Source organism: Pongo pygmaeus, chromosome 2 (assembly GCF_028885625.2).
Source record: "Pongo pygmaeus isolate AG05252 chromosome 2, NHGRI_mPonPyg2-v2.0_pri, whole genome shotgun sequence".
NCBI classification, from domain to species: domain Eukaryota; kingdom Metazoa; phylum Chordata; class Mammalia; order Primates; family Hominidae; genus Pongo; species Pongo pygmaeus.
This window is the reverse complement of record NC_085930.1, coordinates 56,538,213-56,556,217: the sequence shown is the minus strand read 5'-3', so window position 1 is coordinate 56,556,217 and position 18,005 is coordinate 56,538,213. Positions and strand designations below refer to the sequence as shown.

Genomic DNA, 18,005 nt, shown 5'->3' with positions numbered 1-18,005 from the left:
ATAGCTGAGCAGTCAGTGCTGAGAATTCTGACTCTGTCCTCACCTGCATTTGGTGGCAGTCCTTCCCAGGGGCAGAAGAAGCAGCTGAGGGCCAGGGAAATATTGCTTTTTTCATTTCCCCCTGTCCAGCAAAAGGAAGGGAAAAACACCGAGCTTGGAAATGGGAACCTGACCCTGGACCCAGTTGTAAAGCTCTTAAGACAGAAAACGGCTTTGGAATAAGCGCTGCTCTCATGCTTGCGTCCTGCAGCTGCGGGCGAAGGGCTCTCCAGGCATGCCTGCTTCTTTTGGGCTGCAGGTTGTCCTGGTTCCCCTCAGCTTCTAGGGCAACAGCCGTGCTGGACAGCAGTGTCGGCCAAGTGGTCACTGTGAGAAACTGCTGCTGAGAGGCCAGGAGTTCGGTCAGCATTCCCAGAGCCTAGGGGCTCCTTCAGAAGCCAAGTGGTGATGGTGGGAGTCCAGGCTCCCTTAGGCTGAAGAGGACTCTCTAGAGTGTAACAAGTTTACAGACCCTTCCAATTCCTAACCTGAAGCTGGCCCTTTTAACAACACAAAATAAAGTCATCTTCTCAAGAGCCACCAGGCCTCTCTCAGCAGCCCACTCCCCTGAAGACACCCGCAGGCATCATTCATCCTTAGCAAGTACTTCTCCCTGTCACTTCCTGACACCCCCGTGGGACTGACACCCACCCAACCTTACTTCTTCCCCACTCCTCAGACCTGGAGGTCACTATGGCTAACATGCTTAGTGCAGCAAAGGCCTTAGGGCAGCCCTGGCACCAGCCATGCATTTGTTTTTGTTTTTGTTTTTGTTTTGAGACAGAGTCTCACCCTGTCGCCCAGGCTGGAGTGCAGTGGCACAATCTTGGCTCACTGCAACCTCCACCTCCCAGGTTCAAGTGATTCTCCTGCCTCAGCCACCTGAGTATCTGGGATTACAGGCGTAAGCCACCATGCTTGGCTAATTTTGGTATTTTTAGTAGAGGCGGGGTTTTGTCATTTTGGCCAGGCTGGTCTCGAACTCCTGACCTCAGGTGATCTGCCAACCTCGACCTCCCAAAGTGCTGGAATTACAGGCATGAGCCACCACACCCAGCCTCATGCATTTGTTTTTAACAGATGAAGAATGGGTTGCGCTGCGCCTGAAATTCTCTGAGCTGGGTGGTCGAGCAGTTGTCTGTACTGAGACCAAGCCCTACCTGCAGGCTTCTCAACCCACTGCTTTTGTCTAACGGTGGCTCAGCCGGGCCCCAGCCCCGCCAGTTCTTCCTCCCTGAGGATCACAGACTTGAAAGGGACACTGGCGGGAGGGGGAAAGGAAAGTTTGAGTTTTGTTTTTTACTACATAACTGGGCAGCTTTTCCCTCCATTTTTCCAGATGCTTCTTTAGAAAAGAGATTTCAGTGGCATGGACTGGGAAGTCTAATTCTGCTTTAAATGTGTGTTTTGAACCAGGACTCTGACCCCTTTGGGGCTCCCCAGCCCCCAAACAGGCCACCAACAAATACCCAGAGAACAACCACAGGCAGGGTTTGCTCACAATGGGTCCTGATTGGAGGGTTGCTGGTATGTGTTTCTTTTCTTTTCTGCAACCCCTGGGCCACTGCCCTAAAATTCCTGAGCAATAGCTTGTGAGAGGGCTGTGCCCTGTGGAACTAAGTTGGCAAGAGCCAATAGATCAGGCAGAAGTGGCTGAGGAGAGATACTCTGGTTTAGCAAGAGCTGTTTATGTGCTGGCACGACCTGGAATCTGCCTCGGCTCACAACCTGGGGTCTCCGAGGACCCCTCCTAAGGTGGGCAGGGCTGTTGGGAGCCATCTCGCATCTAGTGCAAACTGGGTTCACCCTTCCCCTACAAACCCTTGGGCGCCAGCCCCAGCCCTGTAAGTCACCCCTACTGCTGCTCCCCTGGGGCAAATGCTGTATTAAGATGTGGTCCTACCTTCCTGCTCAACTCACAGCAACACCTCTACGGAGCCCTCACCCTCCTCCGTGCTCCCATGGTCCTCAGCACACACCTCTTACACAGCCCTGACTGCATGTGCTGTGGGCCTCGAGGCTGCGAGCCACTTCTGGGTGGCCTGGAGCGAAGGCCTGTGTGGTCACGGGGCAGAGAAGGGGAAATGAGGGTGGAGAGAAATAGGCAGGCCAGGTCTTATTCATAGCACAATGAGAACTCATTGGAAATTTTCAAAACAGAGAGGTGGCTTTGGTCGGATTTATTTATTATAAGGTAGTGTAACATTTGGCAAAGGGATAAACATATAGCTAATTGAAACAGAACAGAGAGTTCAGAAATAGATTTTTATATATTGGCTCATTGACTTTTTTATTGTGGTAAAATATACATAAAATGAAATTTACCACTTTAACCATTTTCAAGTGGACAGTTCAGCGGCACTAAGTACATTCACATTGTTGCACAACCATCACTACCATTTATCTCTGGAACCTTTTCACCTTGTAAAACTGAAAGTTCCTACCCATTAAACAATAACTTCTTACTTCCTTTCCCTCTAGCCCCTGGCAACCACCATTCTACTTTCTGTCTCTATGAATTTGACTACTCTAGGTACCTCGCATAAGTGGAATTATATAGTATTTGTGACCGTCTTACTTTACTTAGCATAATGTCTTCAAGGTTCACCAGTGTAGCATATGTCAGCATTTCCTTCCTTTTTAAATTTTTCCCCATGTAATGCCAAACCACAGAACCTTCCTTTTTAAGGCTGAGTAATATCCCATTGTACACATATATCATATTTTGCTTGTCCATTTATCTGTTGATGCACATTTGGGTTGCTTCCACTATCTGGATGTTGTGAATAATGCTGTCATGATTGTGGGTGTACAAATTCCTTTTTTCTTTTTTTTTTCTTTCCTTTCTTTTTTTTTTTTTTTTTGAGGTGGAATCTCACTCTGTTACCCAGGCTAGAGTGCAATGGCGCAATGTCAGCTCACTGCAACCTCTGGATTCAAACAATTCTCCTGCCTCTGCCTCCCAAGTAGCTGGGATTACAGGCATGCGCCACCACCCCCAGCTAATTTTTGAATTTTAGTAGAGACGGGGTTTCACCACGTTGGCCAGGCTGGTCTCGAACTCCTAACCTCAGGTGATCCACCTGCCTCAGCCTCCCAAAGTGCTGGGATTACAGGTGTGAGCCACCAAACCCAGCCTGGATGTACAAATTTCTGTTCAAGTCCCTGCTTTCAATTATTTTAAGTATATACTCAGAAGTGGAATTGCTGGATCATATGATAATTGAACTTTAATTTTTTGAAGAATTCTGTCATTTTACATTTCCACCAGCAGTGTGCGACGGTTCCAATTTCTCCCTGTCCTTGCCCATACTTGTTATTTTCTATTGCTTTTTTTTAAAATAACGATGTGCTTAAAATGAGTTTTTAAAGAAAGAAAATGAAAACTGATAAACCTATGAGGACAGAAAGAATGAGGAGAGACAACAGCAAATGAGAGATGTCAACAAACTGGTGGATGACGGCACGTGAATAGATGGTTGGCTGAGTTGGGTTTCAGTCTTCTGATGTGCAATGCCTGTGGTTAGGGGAGTAGGCAATGATGAACAAATTGGAAGATGACATACTTCCAGAGCCTGGGTTGCGAAGTGAAGCTGAAAACGAGAAGATGAAAGGTCTGATAAGGAGCAGTGAGGCCCCAGTTCCCCCGTGTAGTCCATGCCCCAGGCCCCTCTCCTCCCGTACACCCAAGGAGACCAAAAGCTCCTCCGTGGAGAGGCCAAAGCTGACCAGCTCTCACGTCCTGGATGTGAGGTACAGCTGCAGGCAGGGCGAAGCGTTGTACTCAAAAGGGAGAGGGGCTGAGTGAAAGTCAGCATGTGGAAAATAACCAACTTACCTTCCCACCCTGCCATGGTCTTCCCGCATTCAGTGTACTAAATGCTGGTAGACAGACTTAATTGCTATACCCACCCTCCACCCCACACCACCAAAGCGGCAACTAGGAAGATGCCTTTTTATGGAAACTGATCATCTCAGGGGAGAAGATCTGCAGATATTGATGTTGATGTTTTAATTTCAATCCCTCTACCATGAGGTCTGACACATTGACAGGTCCCATCTGTGCACCTGGATCTTTGTATTTCCTCACTTACATACAGGAAAATTCAGTAAAGGATCATCAGATGTCCAAGGGAATCCTCTGTCACGGAACAGACATAAAGAACCGAACAAGGAACCAAGAAGAAACGGAAGACTGCAGGAAACAGAACTTCAAAGAAGTTTCTCTCACCTCAGAGATAAGATGTTATGTCCATTAAGCAAGAAGAGAAGACAATTCAAAACAATTTTGAAAAACTGAAAAAGGGTTTTTTGAAGTTAATGATAGCCAAAATAATAAATTCAATATACTAGTTGGAAAATAAAGTCAAAGAAATCTCCCAGAGAGAATAAAAAGACTGAGAAAAAGTGTGAAAAGAAATGTAGGCCAGTCTAATAGGGCTCATGTCCAGTTCATGGGAGTTCCATGAAGAGAACATCGAGGAAAACAGTAGAGAGAGAATTCTTAAAACACAAACATTCCTCAAAACTGAAAGACATGCATTACCAGTAATGAAAGTATCTACCAACGGTCTGACGGACAGCGAACAAAGACCCACACCAAGTCAGGTCATCGTGAAATTCTAGAATATCAGAATGAAAAGAAGATTCTAAAAGTTTGAAAGGAAAACACACACACAACCCCACACACATAATAGGTCACAGATGATGGATCAGGGAGTCCGTGTGGCATTATGCCTCTCAAACAGCGACACTGGATGCTAGAATTGCCTTCAAATGCCACGAAGCAGTATCTTCAAAGTTCTGAAGAAAAAAAAAGGTTTCCACTTAAAATTCCATCTCCAGACAAAATGTCAGTTGAGTATGAAGGTAGATTGTGGATACTTTTGGAAATGCCAGATCTAAAAATTTTAACTTTCCATGCATTCATTCCTAGGAAACTACTGGAATGGTATTCTATCAAAACGGTGGCATAGAACGAGAAATTTCCAAGAGGTTGGTGAAGGAATATCCCAGGACCACTATGCATCAAGCCCAGAAAACATCCAGTTTAGATTAGAGGAGGATGACAAAATGTTCCAGGTGGGATATCTCTAAAGAAGAAAAGAATAACAGCAACTGATGAATTATCTGATGCATGTGACCATTACTGAGAAGAATTTATGATTCTCTGAAGAAGTTGCAGTCCTTAAAAAATGAAGGAAATCAAAGTAAAGCAGTTATTAACTCCAGGAAAAATAAAAAGTTCAAGATACTTCTTGTAATATGCTATGTGGCATGGCAGTGAGCAAAGTTAGAATGTAGTGAAGACCACAGTTTTTGTCATGTCAATGTGTAATATCATTTTGCAGGGGTAAGGGATGGATTTATGTGGGGGCAGATTTGAGAGCTAGAAGTTCACATTCCATACAGAGTACTTAAGAGATTGTCTTAGTCCATTTAAAGTTTGTGCTGCTATAACAAAATACCACAGGCCGAGTAATTTATAAACAATGGGAATTCATTTCTCACAGCTCTAGCGGCTGAGAAGTCTAAGATCAATGCACCACTTGGTGAGGGCCAGTCTTTCTGTTTCCAAGAGAGCACCTTGTTGCTGCATCCTCCAAAGGAGATGAATGCTATGTCATCTCAGGTGGAAGGCAGAAGGGCAAAAAGGGGCAAACTACCTCTGTCAAGCCCTTTTCTAAGGGCACTTAACCCCTTCATGAAGGCTTTGCCCTCATGAGCCACACCTGAGCCACACCTTCTAATGCTGTAGCATTGATGATTAAGTTTCAACATGAACTTTAGAGGGGACAAAAATACTCAAACCATAGCAGAGATAATGCATAAAATTAAAAAGAATAATGTAGGCCAGGTGCAGTGGCTCACACCTGTAATCCCAGCAACTTTGGGAAGTCAAGGTGGGTGGATCGCTTGAGCCCAGGAGATCGAGACCAGCCTGGGCAACATGGTGAAACCCCATCTTTACCAAAAATATGAAAAATTAGCCAGGCATGGTGGCATGTGCCTGTGGTGCCAGCTACTTGGGAGGCTCTGGTGGGAGGATCGCTTGAGCATGGGAGGTAGAGGTTGCAGTGAGCCAAGATCTGCCACTGCACTCCAGCCTAGGTGACAAAGTGAGACCCCATCTCAAAAAAAGAAAAAAAAAAAGAATAATATTTATGTAAGACTATTGTTTAGGAATAATGGAAGAAATATCAGAAAAAATGACTAAAAGCGTTGAAGGTGATTGCCCTCAAGGAAGTGGAAATGGGAGTGGGAGGGCGGCCTGCTTTCTTATGACTTATAGTACCAATTCACATTTTAACCATGTATGGGTGTTTTGGTGAGAATAAAAATATGTATATTTTTTGAGGCAGAGTTTCACTCTTGTTGCCCACGCTGGGGTGCAATGGCATGATCTCGGCTCACTGCAACCTCCACCTCCCAGGTTCAAGTGATTCTCCTGCCTCAGCCTCCCGAGTAGCTGGGATTACAGGTGCCCGCCACCATGCCCAGCTGATTTTTTGTATTTTTAGTAGAGACGAGGTTTCACCATGTTGGCCAGGCTAGTCTCAAATTCCTGACCTCAGGCAATCCACCTGCCTCGGCCTCCCAAAATGCTGGGATTACAGGCGTGAGCCACTGCGTCTGGCTGAGAATAAAAATATTTTAATAAAGATCTGGGTTTTTTTAGCCTAATGGCCAGTCAGACACTGACATTGCATGAGAAACAACTTTTGATTCCTTCTCTGACATGATTCTCTATGCAAATCATGATGCCTTTGGGCAGCTTGGGACATGGGGCAGACATTCAAGCATAAAGAGACATTTTCATGAGGCTGCTGTCTGCCACGTGTGCCAGGTATTTTCCAACAGAGTCAGAGAGATGCTCTCCTGGCCACATGGATACAGGTGGCATAAAAGATCCTGCTTTCATAGCCCCACCTGCTCTACTCCGTCCCTCAGAGCTGCCACCTGGGAGAGTGAGCAGAATGCATGCTTTGTGTGGTGGATTCTGACCCAACATGGAGCAGGTGTTGGGTCACACAGACAGGCTGCAGAGATCAGAAATTCTGAAACAAAGCCAAGGAAGCCAAGTCATGATGTTCTCAGGGTGTTGAGACCCTCAGGTCATTTTTGCCCATCCCTGCTTTTAAACAGAAATTGTCAGAGAATAAGACAGAACAATCTGTGGCCAGTGTCTGAGTCTTGGGCAGCAGGCTCTGCTGATGGAGGGGTTATAGTCTCTGTGTTGTTTGGGGAGCAGCCCTCTACTCCATCCCTACTGCCAGTGAAGTATGTCTCTCCCTCTCTCCAGGTCCAATCATGACTGGCTAAAAACTCCACATTTATTATCCAGATTTATTTCCTGACACTCACCCATCCCTCTTGAAATTCCAGGGCTGCATTAGTCAGTGAGGCAGAAATCCAGGGGATGGTCTCTGTCTCCAAGGCTCAAATGGTATTTTGGGAGTGGAATAAAATGGCACAGTAAAACTGCAGACTGGATATTTGTTTTAAAATGTGTTTTTTAATAATACATAAAAACAAGGATCACTTTTCAAATTGGGTTTTGGTCTTTAAATAAAAATAATAAGCCAATTCAACCAGAGCAGAATGTTCTCAGTTAAAGGGTTAGATTTTTACTTAGTTAAGAGTGTGATGCCTTGAAGTTGTCTATAAGAATGAAAGTTGTGTAAGATGAGGCATACCAAGCCAAGAAGTTTATATGTTCTGATATTTCTTAGGGCAGAAGTAGTTTCATGCCATTAACAGAGCTGGGAGTAAAATGGAGTTTAGGGTACCTCATTATAAAAAAAAAAAAAAATGTTGACTTTGAAGAAAAGAAGAGAGGAAGAGTCTAACCTTTAGAATCTATAATGTGGTATTGTACATGTGCTATCTCATTTAATTATAAACTTCTCAGCCAGGCGTGGTGGCTCATGCCTGCAATCCTAGCACTTTGGGAGGCCGAGGCGGATGGATCACCTGAGGTCAGGAGTTCAAGACCAGCCTGACCAACATGGAGAAATCCTGGCTCAACTAAAAATACAAAATTAGCTGGGCATGGTGGTGCATGCCTATAATCCAAACTACTCAGGAGGCTGAGGCAGGAGAGTCACTTGAACCCTGGAGGCGGAGGTTGCGGTGAGCCAAGATCACACCATTGCACTCCAGCCTGGGCAACAAGAGCAAGACTCTGTCTCATAAATACATACATACATACATACTTCTCCATGGAAGTAGATTCTGATATCATCTGCACTTTGCAGTTACGTAAACTCAGAGCCAAATAAGTAACTTGCTCAATGTCAGGCAGCTGATGATTGATGCAGCCCACATCCACACATAGATGTGTCTGACTCCAAAGGCCATATACCTTCCTGAAGTAAGTAGGTGGGACTCTTTTTTTGCAGGTGACAGAAACTCCAGCTAGGTTAAGCAAAAGATATGTATTGTCTCGTATACCTGAGCGAGTCCAGAGTCTACCACAACTCTGTCAACTCTGTCTCCATTTCTTCTCTTCACTGTATGTATCAGCTCTTATTCTCCAGATGGCTTCCTCCTTTTGGGAGGAGGCAAGAAAATGGATAATGGGGCTTGGGAGAGAATGACTGCAGATAGCCAAAGTCTTACATCTTCCCAGTTTTGGGTCTCTGTGAAAAGAGACAGCTTTGGTCTCTCAATATTCAAAGATAAAGTTGCAGGGAAGATCTCTCATTGGCTGGCTTGGAACATATGCCCATTGTTTGAGACCAAGTGCTTTGGCCAGGAGGCATTTTACCAATTGGCATCCCCACCGGGTCTCACACATAATGGGTGGAAAGGGAGGAGGCACTTCCTCCAAAGGAGAGGAATGCTGCTTACACTGGCAGGCAGGAGAGCCTAGCAAATCAAAACCACGCCAAACCACAACATTAATTTGTTAAACCTCTGCAATGCCACATGCCTCTCATTAATACTTGATATGTCTGAGAGTGCATCTCTATTTGGTAGCAGAAACTGGAGAGCTGCCACAGAAGAGTGATCTCCTGGGCTTGCTCCTCCAGCTGAAGACACAGTATCTGTGGAGACCCATGGTGAGAGAGAGTACAGCCAGAACCCCAAAGTTTTGTGTAGAGGTTCTGGAAAGCCTGGAGCCCCACAACTATCCCAGAAGGGCTGGGAGTTAAACCAGAAGGACATCTGTTTTGCTATGAAAACAATGCATTTGGGGGAACAAGGAAAGTATCAACGTGAGAGGTTGCCCATCACACTTAAAATTCTATGTCTTTGACCAGGCACAGTGGCTCATGCCTATGATCCTAGCACTTTGGGAAGCCAAGGCAGGCAGATCTTTTGAGACCAGAAGTTCAAGACCAGCCTGGGCAACGTGGAAAAACCCCATTTCTACAAAAGTACAAAAACTTAGCTGGGCATAGTGGCATATGCCTATAGTCCCAGCTACTTGGAAGGTTAAGGTAGGAGAATCACCAGAGCCCAGGAGTTCAAGGCTGCAATGAGCTGATTGTGCCACTGCACTCTAGCCTGGGCAACAGAGTGAGAACCTGTCTCAGGAAAAAAAAAAAAAAAAGAAAGAAAGAAAGAAAAATCTGTGTCTTTGTTTGGCTGCTCCAGAGGGTTTTAGATGCTTATATCATTAAAAGGGAATCAAAAAGTTGCATGTATTGATAAGGTTGGTCTTGATAAAAGGAAATAGATCTTTTTGATTAAGCGGTCCAGAAGGGCTTGAATTGTAACCTTCAGCTACAGAGCTATAACTTGCCTTGTGTTTTCAGTGACAGAAACAAGTCCTCAGCCTTGCAGATGTCGAGGTGCAGGGATTCCTATGTCTCGGGTCATAGGAAAAGAAAGCATATAGGAAGGGAGAGTGGCTGATCACAGAGAAAGAGACTTTGAGCATCTGTCCCTGGAGACCCACATGGTGTTTGCTGAGCCATTCAGAGGAACAATTCTCTGCATTCTGGTTTTATTTCCACAGAAGCACTTTTGTCCTCATTGGTTTACAAGTTGGACATGGGGGTGGGGAGCATCCAGCAGTTTAAGCCTCTCACTAATTGCTGTTTTTAGTTGGTATGATCTCTTCCTGATGGGTTCTGTGGGTTCAGTTAAGGCTTTTGACTGTTGGCAATGGGATTATTCAAAGCCTTAATTAAGTGCCTGCCTGCTTATGGGGCTGAGTGCCAGTTGCTGACACAGAGGCAGGCTCTGAAGCTTGGTCATGCCATGCCCCTGGCTCACCCTTCACTCTTCACCCTCATAACATACCCATGAGGTAAGTTTTATAGACATTTTCTGTGGTCTGATTTGTTTGGGGTGTTAATGTTTTCCTTCTTTTTGTGTGTGCAACCACGTCCATTTATTATCTGAGTGAGCTTATACTTGGAGATGGGGCAGAAGAAGATTGATTCTTCTTCAACTAATCCCTCAGCACCATTGATTTTATTTCCTACTATTTTTCAGTTTTTAATCACCAGTCCTCTTCTAGTCTTTTATCATAGGAGAAACAACACTTGTAACAGGGTGAGAAGTTCAGAGTAATGTGTTACAGGCAGGCAGGCAACAATCATGAATACATAGACAGTGTCGCAGAATGAGGCTTTGTCAGCTTAGGGGAGATGTCCATCTAGAAGAATTCCTTAATGTCCCCTCCTCCAGGCCCAGCCTTTCCCAGCATCCCTTCAGTTACTTAACAATCAAGTAAATACTCATTGGCAACCCCTCGGGTCTGTTATTCCTAGCCCTAAAGATTCTTGAGCTCACTGCTCATATCTTCTTGGTGCATCTTCCCAATCCCCAGTGCCCTGCTGGGCAGTCTGTTTTCTCCCTGGCCTCAGCTCAATCCTGCTTTCTCTCCTTCCTGGTCTTCCTCCATCCCTGATGTGGGCAGAGCCTCAGTTCCTTCTTCCTGCTCATGTGACCTATCTGCAGTTGGGCCACCGCAGCTGTGCCCTGCAGCTGTGTGGGTTTGTAGTGCGTGCACTGCGCCAGGCCCTGCCAGACACAAAAGACATGCAGCAGATCTGCAGAATCAGCACAATCACCTCCGTTCTGCTACTCACCAAGCTTGGAGAAGATGGATATGTTGCTTTGAGTCTTGGAGGAGCTATAGGGACAAAGAATTTGCCACTGCTCTGAGCACAGGCTATGGTAGTCTGTCCTAAGCAACTGGGGATAAGTTGAAAGCCCTTGATATATGTTACAGAAAAACCAAAATGTTTAGTCCTCCAACAGATGTTTTGATTTTAGTCATTAAGTAAATCTCAAGGCAGCACCAGGTTCTGGAAACTGCCTCTCAAGTGAGACAGGCAGGTAGAATGCAGTGGCCAAGCGGCTGCCTGCCTTCAGCTCAGCTTTCTCCTCAACCTTCAGCAAGCACAGAATGAGCCCTCATTCCTTTTAAAGGCCTTTTGAGGCCATAAAGTTTTTTGAGGACATTTTATGAAGCTGGAGCACAGTTTTACTATTTAAAATTATTATAGGGGTTATGGTGACTATATCTTTATTTTTATGACAAGTTGTTGGTTATACCCTTGATTTATTTGATACCGGGCTTTTGTTCGAGAATACAACCTCCAATTAAATGTGGTTACTGTGTCAAGAATGCGATTCTCTCCTTAGAGTGACCCTCTTTGGGGCCATTTCCAAAACTCATTGTGGTGAAAACTCAGGGCTGTCTATTCATGTTTGTGAGCATTTCTTCTTGTGGTTACTTGGTTTTCTCATATGGAAGATTAGAGGGTACTAAGGCTGTGGGTTGGACCCAGAGGAGAATGCAGGGGAAAGGAAAGAATCTTCTCTAAGAAGCTAAGTGGGTCACCATTTAAAACCATAATACTTCAGAGATGGGAGGAACCTTAGATACCAACAGCAATTTCCTCCTTAATACAAGGGAGGAATTACAACCCAAGGAAGCTAGGACACCAAGCCATGCCCAGAGTGTGCAGGCCCTGGCTTGCATACTAGTATCTCTGTACCACACTGACTCTCCTAGGGGTGTCTTAGGTACACATCTGGCAGGCACCAATCCTGTCCTATTACGAAAACAAGGGAATAACCTAAGACTTGCTTATGGTGTGAGTATAACCTTGGTGAACCATTTGACATTTTCTGAAAGTGGGGAGCGGTTGTTGCTTTAACCTATAAGGGATTTGGTGTCTCTTGGAGATAGACGCTTATGAATACTTTTAGTTCTACAGAACTTACCTCACCAAAAACATGAATTTACGATGAGGCATGGAGACAACCACTCAACCTGGAAACCAAAATTATGGTCTCCAATCTGCCATTTAAGCTGCCATGTGAGATCATGGCAAACCATCTACTTCTCCAGGCCTCTTTTCTAGGCTACATGGGCCCAGTAATACGACTGGCTTTGTGAGCTGTTGTGGACATTGTTGGTGCCCTACCCGTATACCTTCATTAGGCCCATTCCCAGCTGCTGTGAGTGTTGGCGAGGACTTGCAGGCAGGGGTCTCTGAAGCCCTATCTGAGGTTCTGCTTCTGGGTATCTAAACCAAAGACATCTCCCTCATAGCTGCAGGAATCAAGTAAGAGTCTATACATGGCAGCCCTCTGAAAACTACAGGATCAAAGAGTTTTTACTGTGCTCTTGATGAAGATCCTGACTGTAAAAATCCCAGCTATGACTTCTTGGTGGAAGGCCAGTGATGACAGCAGATAAGGCAACTTGGGAGGGCAGGGCTGTTGTCATGCATCCCAAGGATGTGAACCCAGGCTTATTCCTTCACCACCCAGAGGTCCAGGGTAGTGGCAGACAGTAAAAACAGATTGATTTTCCATACTGGGAGGGCAAGTATTAAAGTTTCAAATCATTCAGACCTTGGAACTGAACGATGTCACAAAAATTCCTGCCCTTGCTTCAGGTCCAATGTGCTATAAAAGTATCATAGTGAACTGCAACTTTCTTAAGTGATGCCAGTTTCAGCATATTTTCAAATCCTAAATATTTATTTTAAGAGGGCATTTCAGAGGTAAGCTTGGGGTATGTGTAGAAAGTGAGAGGAAAAGAGAAAGAGACAGAAGGATCGTGTTCCTGAGGTCTGGAACGTTTGCAATGTCCCCAGTTAATCATTGATGCCCCAGAGCCCAGTAAGCCACCAGAGCTGGCCCTGCTGCAGGGGGCCAGTATGCTTGCTAATGGAATGCCAGGACGCCTTTGGCGCAGTTAATGATTTACCTCCTCCTGGTTGCAGTGCCTGGTGCTCCCTTTCTCTGAAGCTGATAGGGGGCTGCGTGATCATCTTCTGACCGGTAGACCAGCCCTGCCTAATGGAGTGCGGGAGAAGACAATGATGGTTTGCAGATTCACTGTATGAGCAGAGTCCTGAGGGGCTACCTTCTGTAGGAAAGGGTTTCACATGAGAAGAATGCTTTAACAGTGTAATTGTTGTCTGATGTTCCCATGCATGAACCTTTCTGCCTTTAGGGCCACAAGATGACATGATTTTATATGGGTGCATGACCTCTGTCACCTTTAAACATGCATAACATTTATTTGCATGGCTCTTTTATTTCCACTACTAGATTTAAATTCCTTGAGGCCCTTAACAAATTAATGAATGTGCTATATACATTCATTATACAGCACACTAATATAAAAGAAATGCATTTTTTAAGTAAAATTCTTTTTTCTGTTTTGCAAAGACCAGGTGTACTATTGCAGAACTCTCAGAAACTAATAGTTAACTAAAAAGAAAGGAGGAGACTCACAATCCTAACCACCCAGAGACGACGGCTGTTAACACACCATTTTATATTACAGTGGCTGTGAGACCCTGTGTATCCCAGTGGATGCGGTCTCCTTCAACACTGTCAGCCTAAGGTCTGGAACACTTGTTTTGGTGAGGCTACAATGGCTTCAGCCATTGTTCACATGGCTTTTGGGGAATCCACTCCAGAGTCTCAGCATTTCCTCCAAAGTACTCAATCTCCGTCATGAGTATAGTTTAGATTTTGATAGGAAAGGGATATATTTTTGTTTCCAGACATTGTAAATAAGATAGACCATATTGATTTGGAGTTTCGTTGTTGTTTCTTTTTCACTGAAGCTTGACCCCAAATTAGTGGGGACAGAAAGGCAGTCTTGCGAGATTCACAAACTGGCACTGAGGGGTGACTATATGGAATAATCAAAGAGGGATTGTTCACTTTGGGAGTTTTCCCTGTTATTCAAGGCTTCCTTCCTTAGGAAGAAATCTGCATCCTGGTTACTGAGACTGTGGTCTAAGGGTGGGCTAGGGGCTGAACACCTGGGAAGGAAACTGAGCACAGTCCAAAGACAACGACGGGCACTTTTTAGCATAGCCCTTTCCTCTCTTAGTATGCTTAGGGAAGAGACTGTATTTGGATGCTCAGGCCTGTGTGCACATGTGCCAATATAGCATCACTCTGTGACCTTGCAGAGGGGTGTGAGGAGGATTATTGCTACAGATCAGTGAAGCCTTTCTTTGTAAATGCAATTTGGGGGTCATTCACTGAATTTTGGTTTTGTTTCATCCATATCCATTCTCTCTTTTCTTGAAGTGGATACATGGATAGAACTATTGCTACCACTGTTTTGTAATGCAAACAACTTTGTTCTCAGGAAGCTCCTATGATGCCTTCTATTTTCCAGTGCTAAAATCCCCAATTCTGGGTCCTTGGCTGTGCATTAGTGAGCCATTCTGAACCCTACTCCTCCAAAGATGAGTTAATTCTGAAGAGCCTACTGAGTTTCAAGTGTTTGAAGGCCCTTGGGGGACTTCCTTTCTCTAAAACTCAAAGTGAATTCTTTTCTTTGAATTTATCTCTGCATTTTCCCCTCTTTTGAGAGATGTCTTCTCTCTGATTGTGTTGCTATGAAACTCAGATGATTGCACCACTGCACTCCAGCCTGGGCAACAGAGCAAGACTCCATCTCAAAAAAAAAAAAAAGGAAACTCAGATAAGCCAAGTACTTAGAGAAGTGCTGAACACTTAGCATTCAGCAAATGTCAGCTGCTAACTACAGTTAGAGAAAGGCAAGTGGTCTATAGAGCAGCACTACCCCATAGGACTGTCACAAGGCCTGGGTGTAGCTGTAACTTTTCCAGTAGCCACATTAAAAAGTAGAAACAACTGAAATTAATCTGAATACATTTAATTCAACCTATCAAAAATACTACTTTTCAACATCCAATCCATTTTTTTAATTATTGAGATATTTTGCCCTTTTTTGTATTGTCTCCGAAACCCAGTGTGTAACGCACACTTACAGTGCAACTCAGTCTCACTGGCCACATTTCGAGTGCTCCATCACTACCTGTGGCCAGTGGCTACCGTGCTGGGCAGTGCAGGTCCTGAACCTTGCTACTCAAGGTGAGTTCCAGGGACCAGCAGCATCAGTAGCATCTGTGAGCTTGTCCCAACTGCAGAATCTCAGGCCCCAGCCCGGACCTGTAGAAGCAGAATATGCATTTTAACAGGATCACCAAGTGATTTATTAGCATGTTAGAGTGAGAAGCACTGGTCTAGAATCCCTGTACTCAGTCCTGGCCCCCTGGGATTCTAATCTAATTGGTCTAAAGTGGGACCTGGGCACTAGTGTTTTTTTAAAGCTCCCCTGGATGATTCTAAAATGCAGCCGGGCTTGAGAGTCATTTGCATAGTGGGCTCTGGAGCCAGGATGCCTGACTTTGCCACCTTCTACCTTTGAGACCTTGGGAAATCGCCAAAACTCTCTGTACCTTGATTTCCTTATCTGTAAAATAAGGATGAAATGGGGGTGTTATGAGGATTAAATGAGTTAACACATGTAAAGCACTCCAAACAATACCTGACACAGAGAGAATACTCAGGAAATACAGGCTCTTACCCTTTCTTCTTTCTCTTGAAGGTCCGGGGTTACCCAGAGCCCCAGGTGACATGGCACAGAAACGGGCAACCCATCACCAGCGGGGGCCGCTTCCTGCTGGATTGTGGCATCCGGGGGACTTTCAGCCTTGTGATTCATGCTGTCCATGAGGAGGACAGGGGAAAGTATACCTGTGAAGCCACCAATGGCAGTGGTGCTCGCCAGGTGACAGTGGAGTTGACAGTAGAAGGTGAGTCCCAGGAGGCCCGAGTCCAGGAGGGAGCTGAGCTCTCAGTTTCCCCAAGGCCTGCAGCTCCTGCCTTAACCCTCTCTTGAAGGATGGAGGAACTGACAAGAGAAAACACACCCCATCCCTGAACTCAGGACCTTCCAATCTAATGGGAGAGATGTGGTCCCTGCGAACAAGGGAGGCATCCAGGAGACAATGTTTGTCAAACTAGGTATCACCTGTCTCCTGCTTGAGCCCTACCATGGCGTCCCCTCACACTGCAGCTGAAATCAGACTCCTTAGGATGGTCTTACAGAGCCCCACCCAATCTGGCCCCTCCCTAGCTCTCAGACCCATCTTCTGCCACTCTGCACCTGTTCAGCCCACCGTGGTCACACCCAATTCTGGCCCTTCTTTGAGCAAGGCTACAGGGCCTTCACCCTTGCTGTTCCTTCTGTAAAAGCAGAGCCCTTCCCTCAGCCTCTCACCTGACGCTCCTTTCACATCCTTCAAGTCTGTTCTCAGATGTCTGCTCCTCAGAGGCCCTTTCCCAACCATCCCAGCCCTATGACTCTCCATCCTCTCACCCCACTCGAGGTTTTTCTTTTAGGACATATTACCATCTCACATTGCAGTGTCTCCTCCATCCCCTACCACTAAATGGAAGACTTAGGAGGAGATGGACTTTCTCTGCTCATTGCCTTATCTCCAACATCTAGAAAGCTTCCTGGCACATGGTAGATACTGAAATATTTGAGGAATGAATGAACAATGTTTTTATCCTCATTAACATCATCTTTAGCGTCATTATGAAATAATACATGCTCATTGTTAAAAATTATGTAACTCAGAAAAATACGTAGGAAGTAAACACATCAATGTGTTAACATATTAGTTAAAAGTAATTGCAAAAACCGCATGACTTTTGCACCAACCTAATATTTTTGTCTTTTTCCCCACTCTGTACTTTAAAAAATTCTGTTAACTTTAAAACTTCTAGGAGAAACATTGGACCATAAGTAAAATATTTTTTGCTACTAGTGTGTCCTTCTGCCATGCTGAAGCCACTCCACTGGAAAGAGTATCTCTAGTTCAGGCCCCTGGCTGACACTTAAAGCCTTGATATCAGGAAGGACATGGGGTCTGTCAGCCCCTCAGAAGTAACACAAGGTTCCCTTGACCCTTCCCGGTCTTTCTAAGACTGTAAGTTTATAAACCAAGGCTCAGACTCATTTCTCCTCTTTCAGAAGACTGTCCTCCCAATCTGGTTTTCAGGGGACACTAGATGGAGAATTAAGGTAGTCAGGGAAGGTTCCAGAAGGGGGCGAGGTGCACCTGGGCCAATGGCCGCCCTTTGCCCTGTTTACCCTGTCTCCCCACACCACAGAAGGGCCAACAGGCTGTTTCACAGAGTGGAGCATGCATAGTTTGGATGCTTTCCTTAAATTCTTTAACTGAGTGACTCACTTACTCTAATGACCTTTGAGTGCTTGTGGCTGGGGCATTCCAGATGGAAAGTGGCCCCTACTCAGAGCCTCAGGATGGACCTCAGCTCTGCCATCCTGGTGCTGTGCTTTCCCCTACATGAACCCCCTTTCAATGCCTGAACTTTGTGTTGATGCCTACAAATAAAAATTACCCTGTTCCCTCTTCTGAGTACTGTTTAGAGCTGGGGAAGTTGAAAAAGCACTGAGTTATGAGTTTGCGCCAATAAGATGTGTGACTCTAAACCTCTGCACCTGTCTTTCTGCAGGATAAAGGGTTTGACTTTGGTGGTCTCTACAACCTGGACTAGCCCTTGTTTTCTATGATCCAATTAAGGGAAGACTGGAGTCTGTTAGGAATACAGGGGAGGCATATAAAACCTAGATAATATGAAAACCTTTTCTTCAATCCCCACTGTTCAGGAAGTGAGAT

At 45.1% G+C, this 18,005-nt stretch overlaps 1 protein-coding gene and 1 long non-coding RNA gene across 10 annotated transcripts in view; both read left to right on the top strand.

The window, feature by feature from the left end:
- Window positions 1-18,005, top strand: part of MYLK (myosin light chain kinase) — a 280,357-nt gene that overhangs the window by 121,166 nt on the left and 141,186 nt on the right. For all 9 annotated transcript variants that reach the window (XM_063661671.1, XM_063661677.1, XM_063661676.1 and 6 more), the window contains one exon: window positions 15,902-16,109. In XM_063661671.1, the coding sequence (XP_063517741.1) occupies window positions 15,902-16,109 (208 nt within the window). The remainder of the gene's footprint in view (window positions 1-15,901; window positions 16,110-18,005) is intronic.
- On the top strand, window positions 4,678-5,293 carry LOC134739159 (uncharacterized). Its single transcript, XR_010125688.1, has 2 exons — window positions 4,678-4,891; window positions 4,976-5,293. It is a non-coding gene; the product is annotated as an uncharacterized LOC134739159 (long non-coding RNA).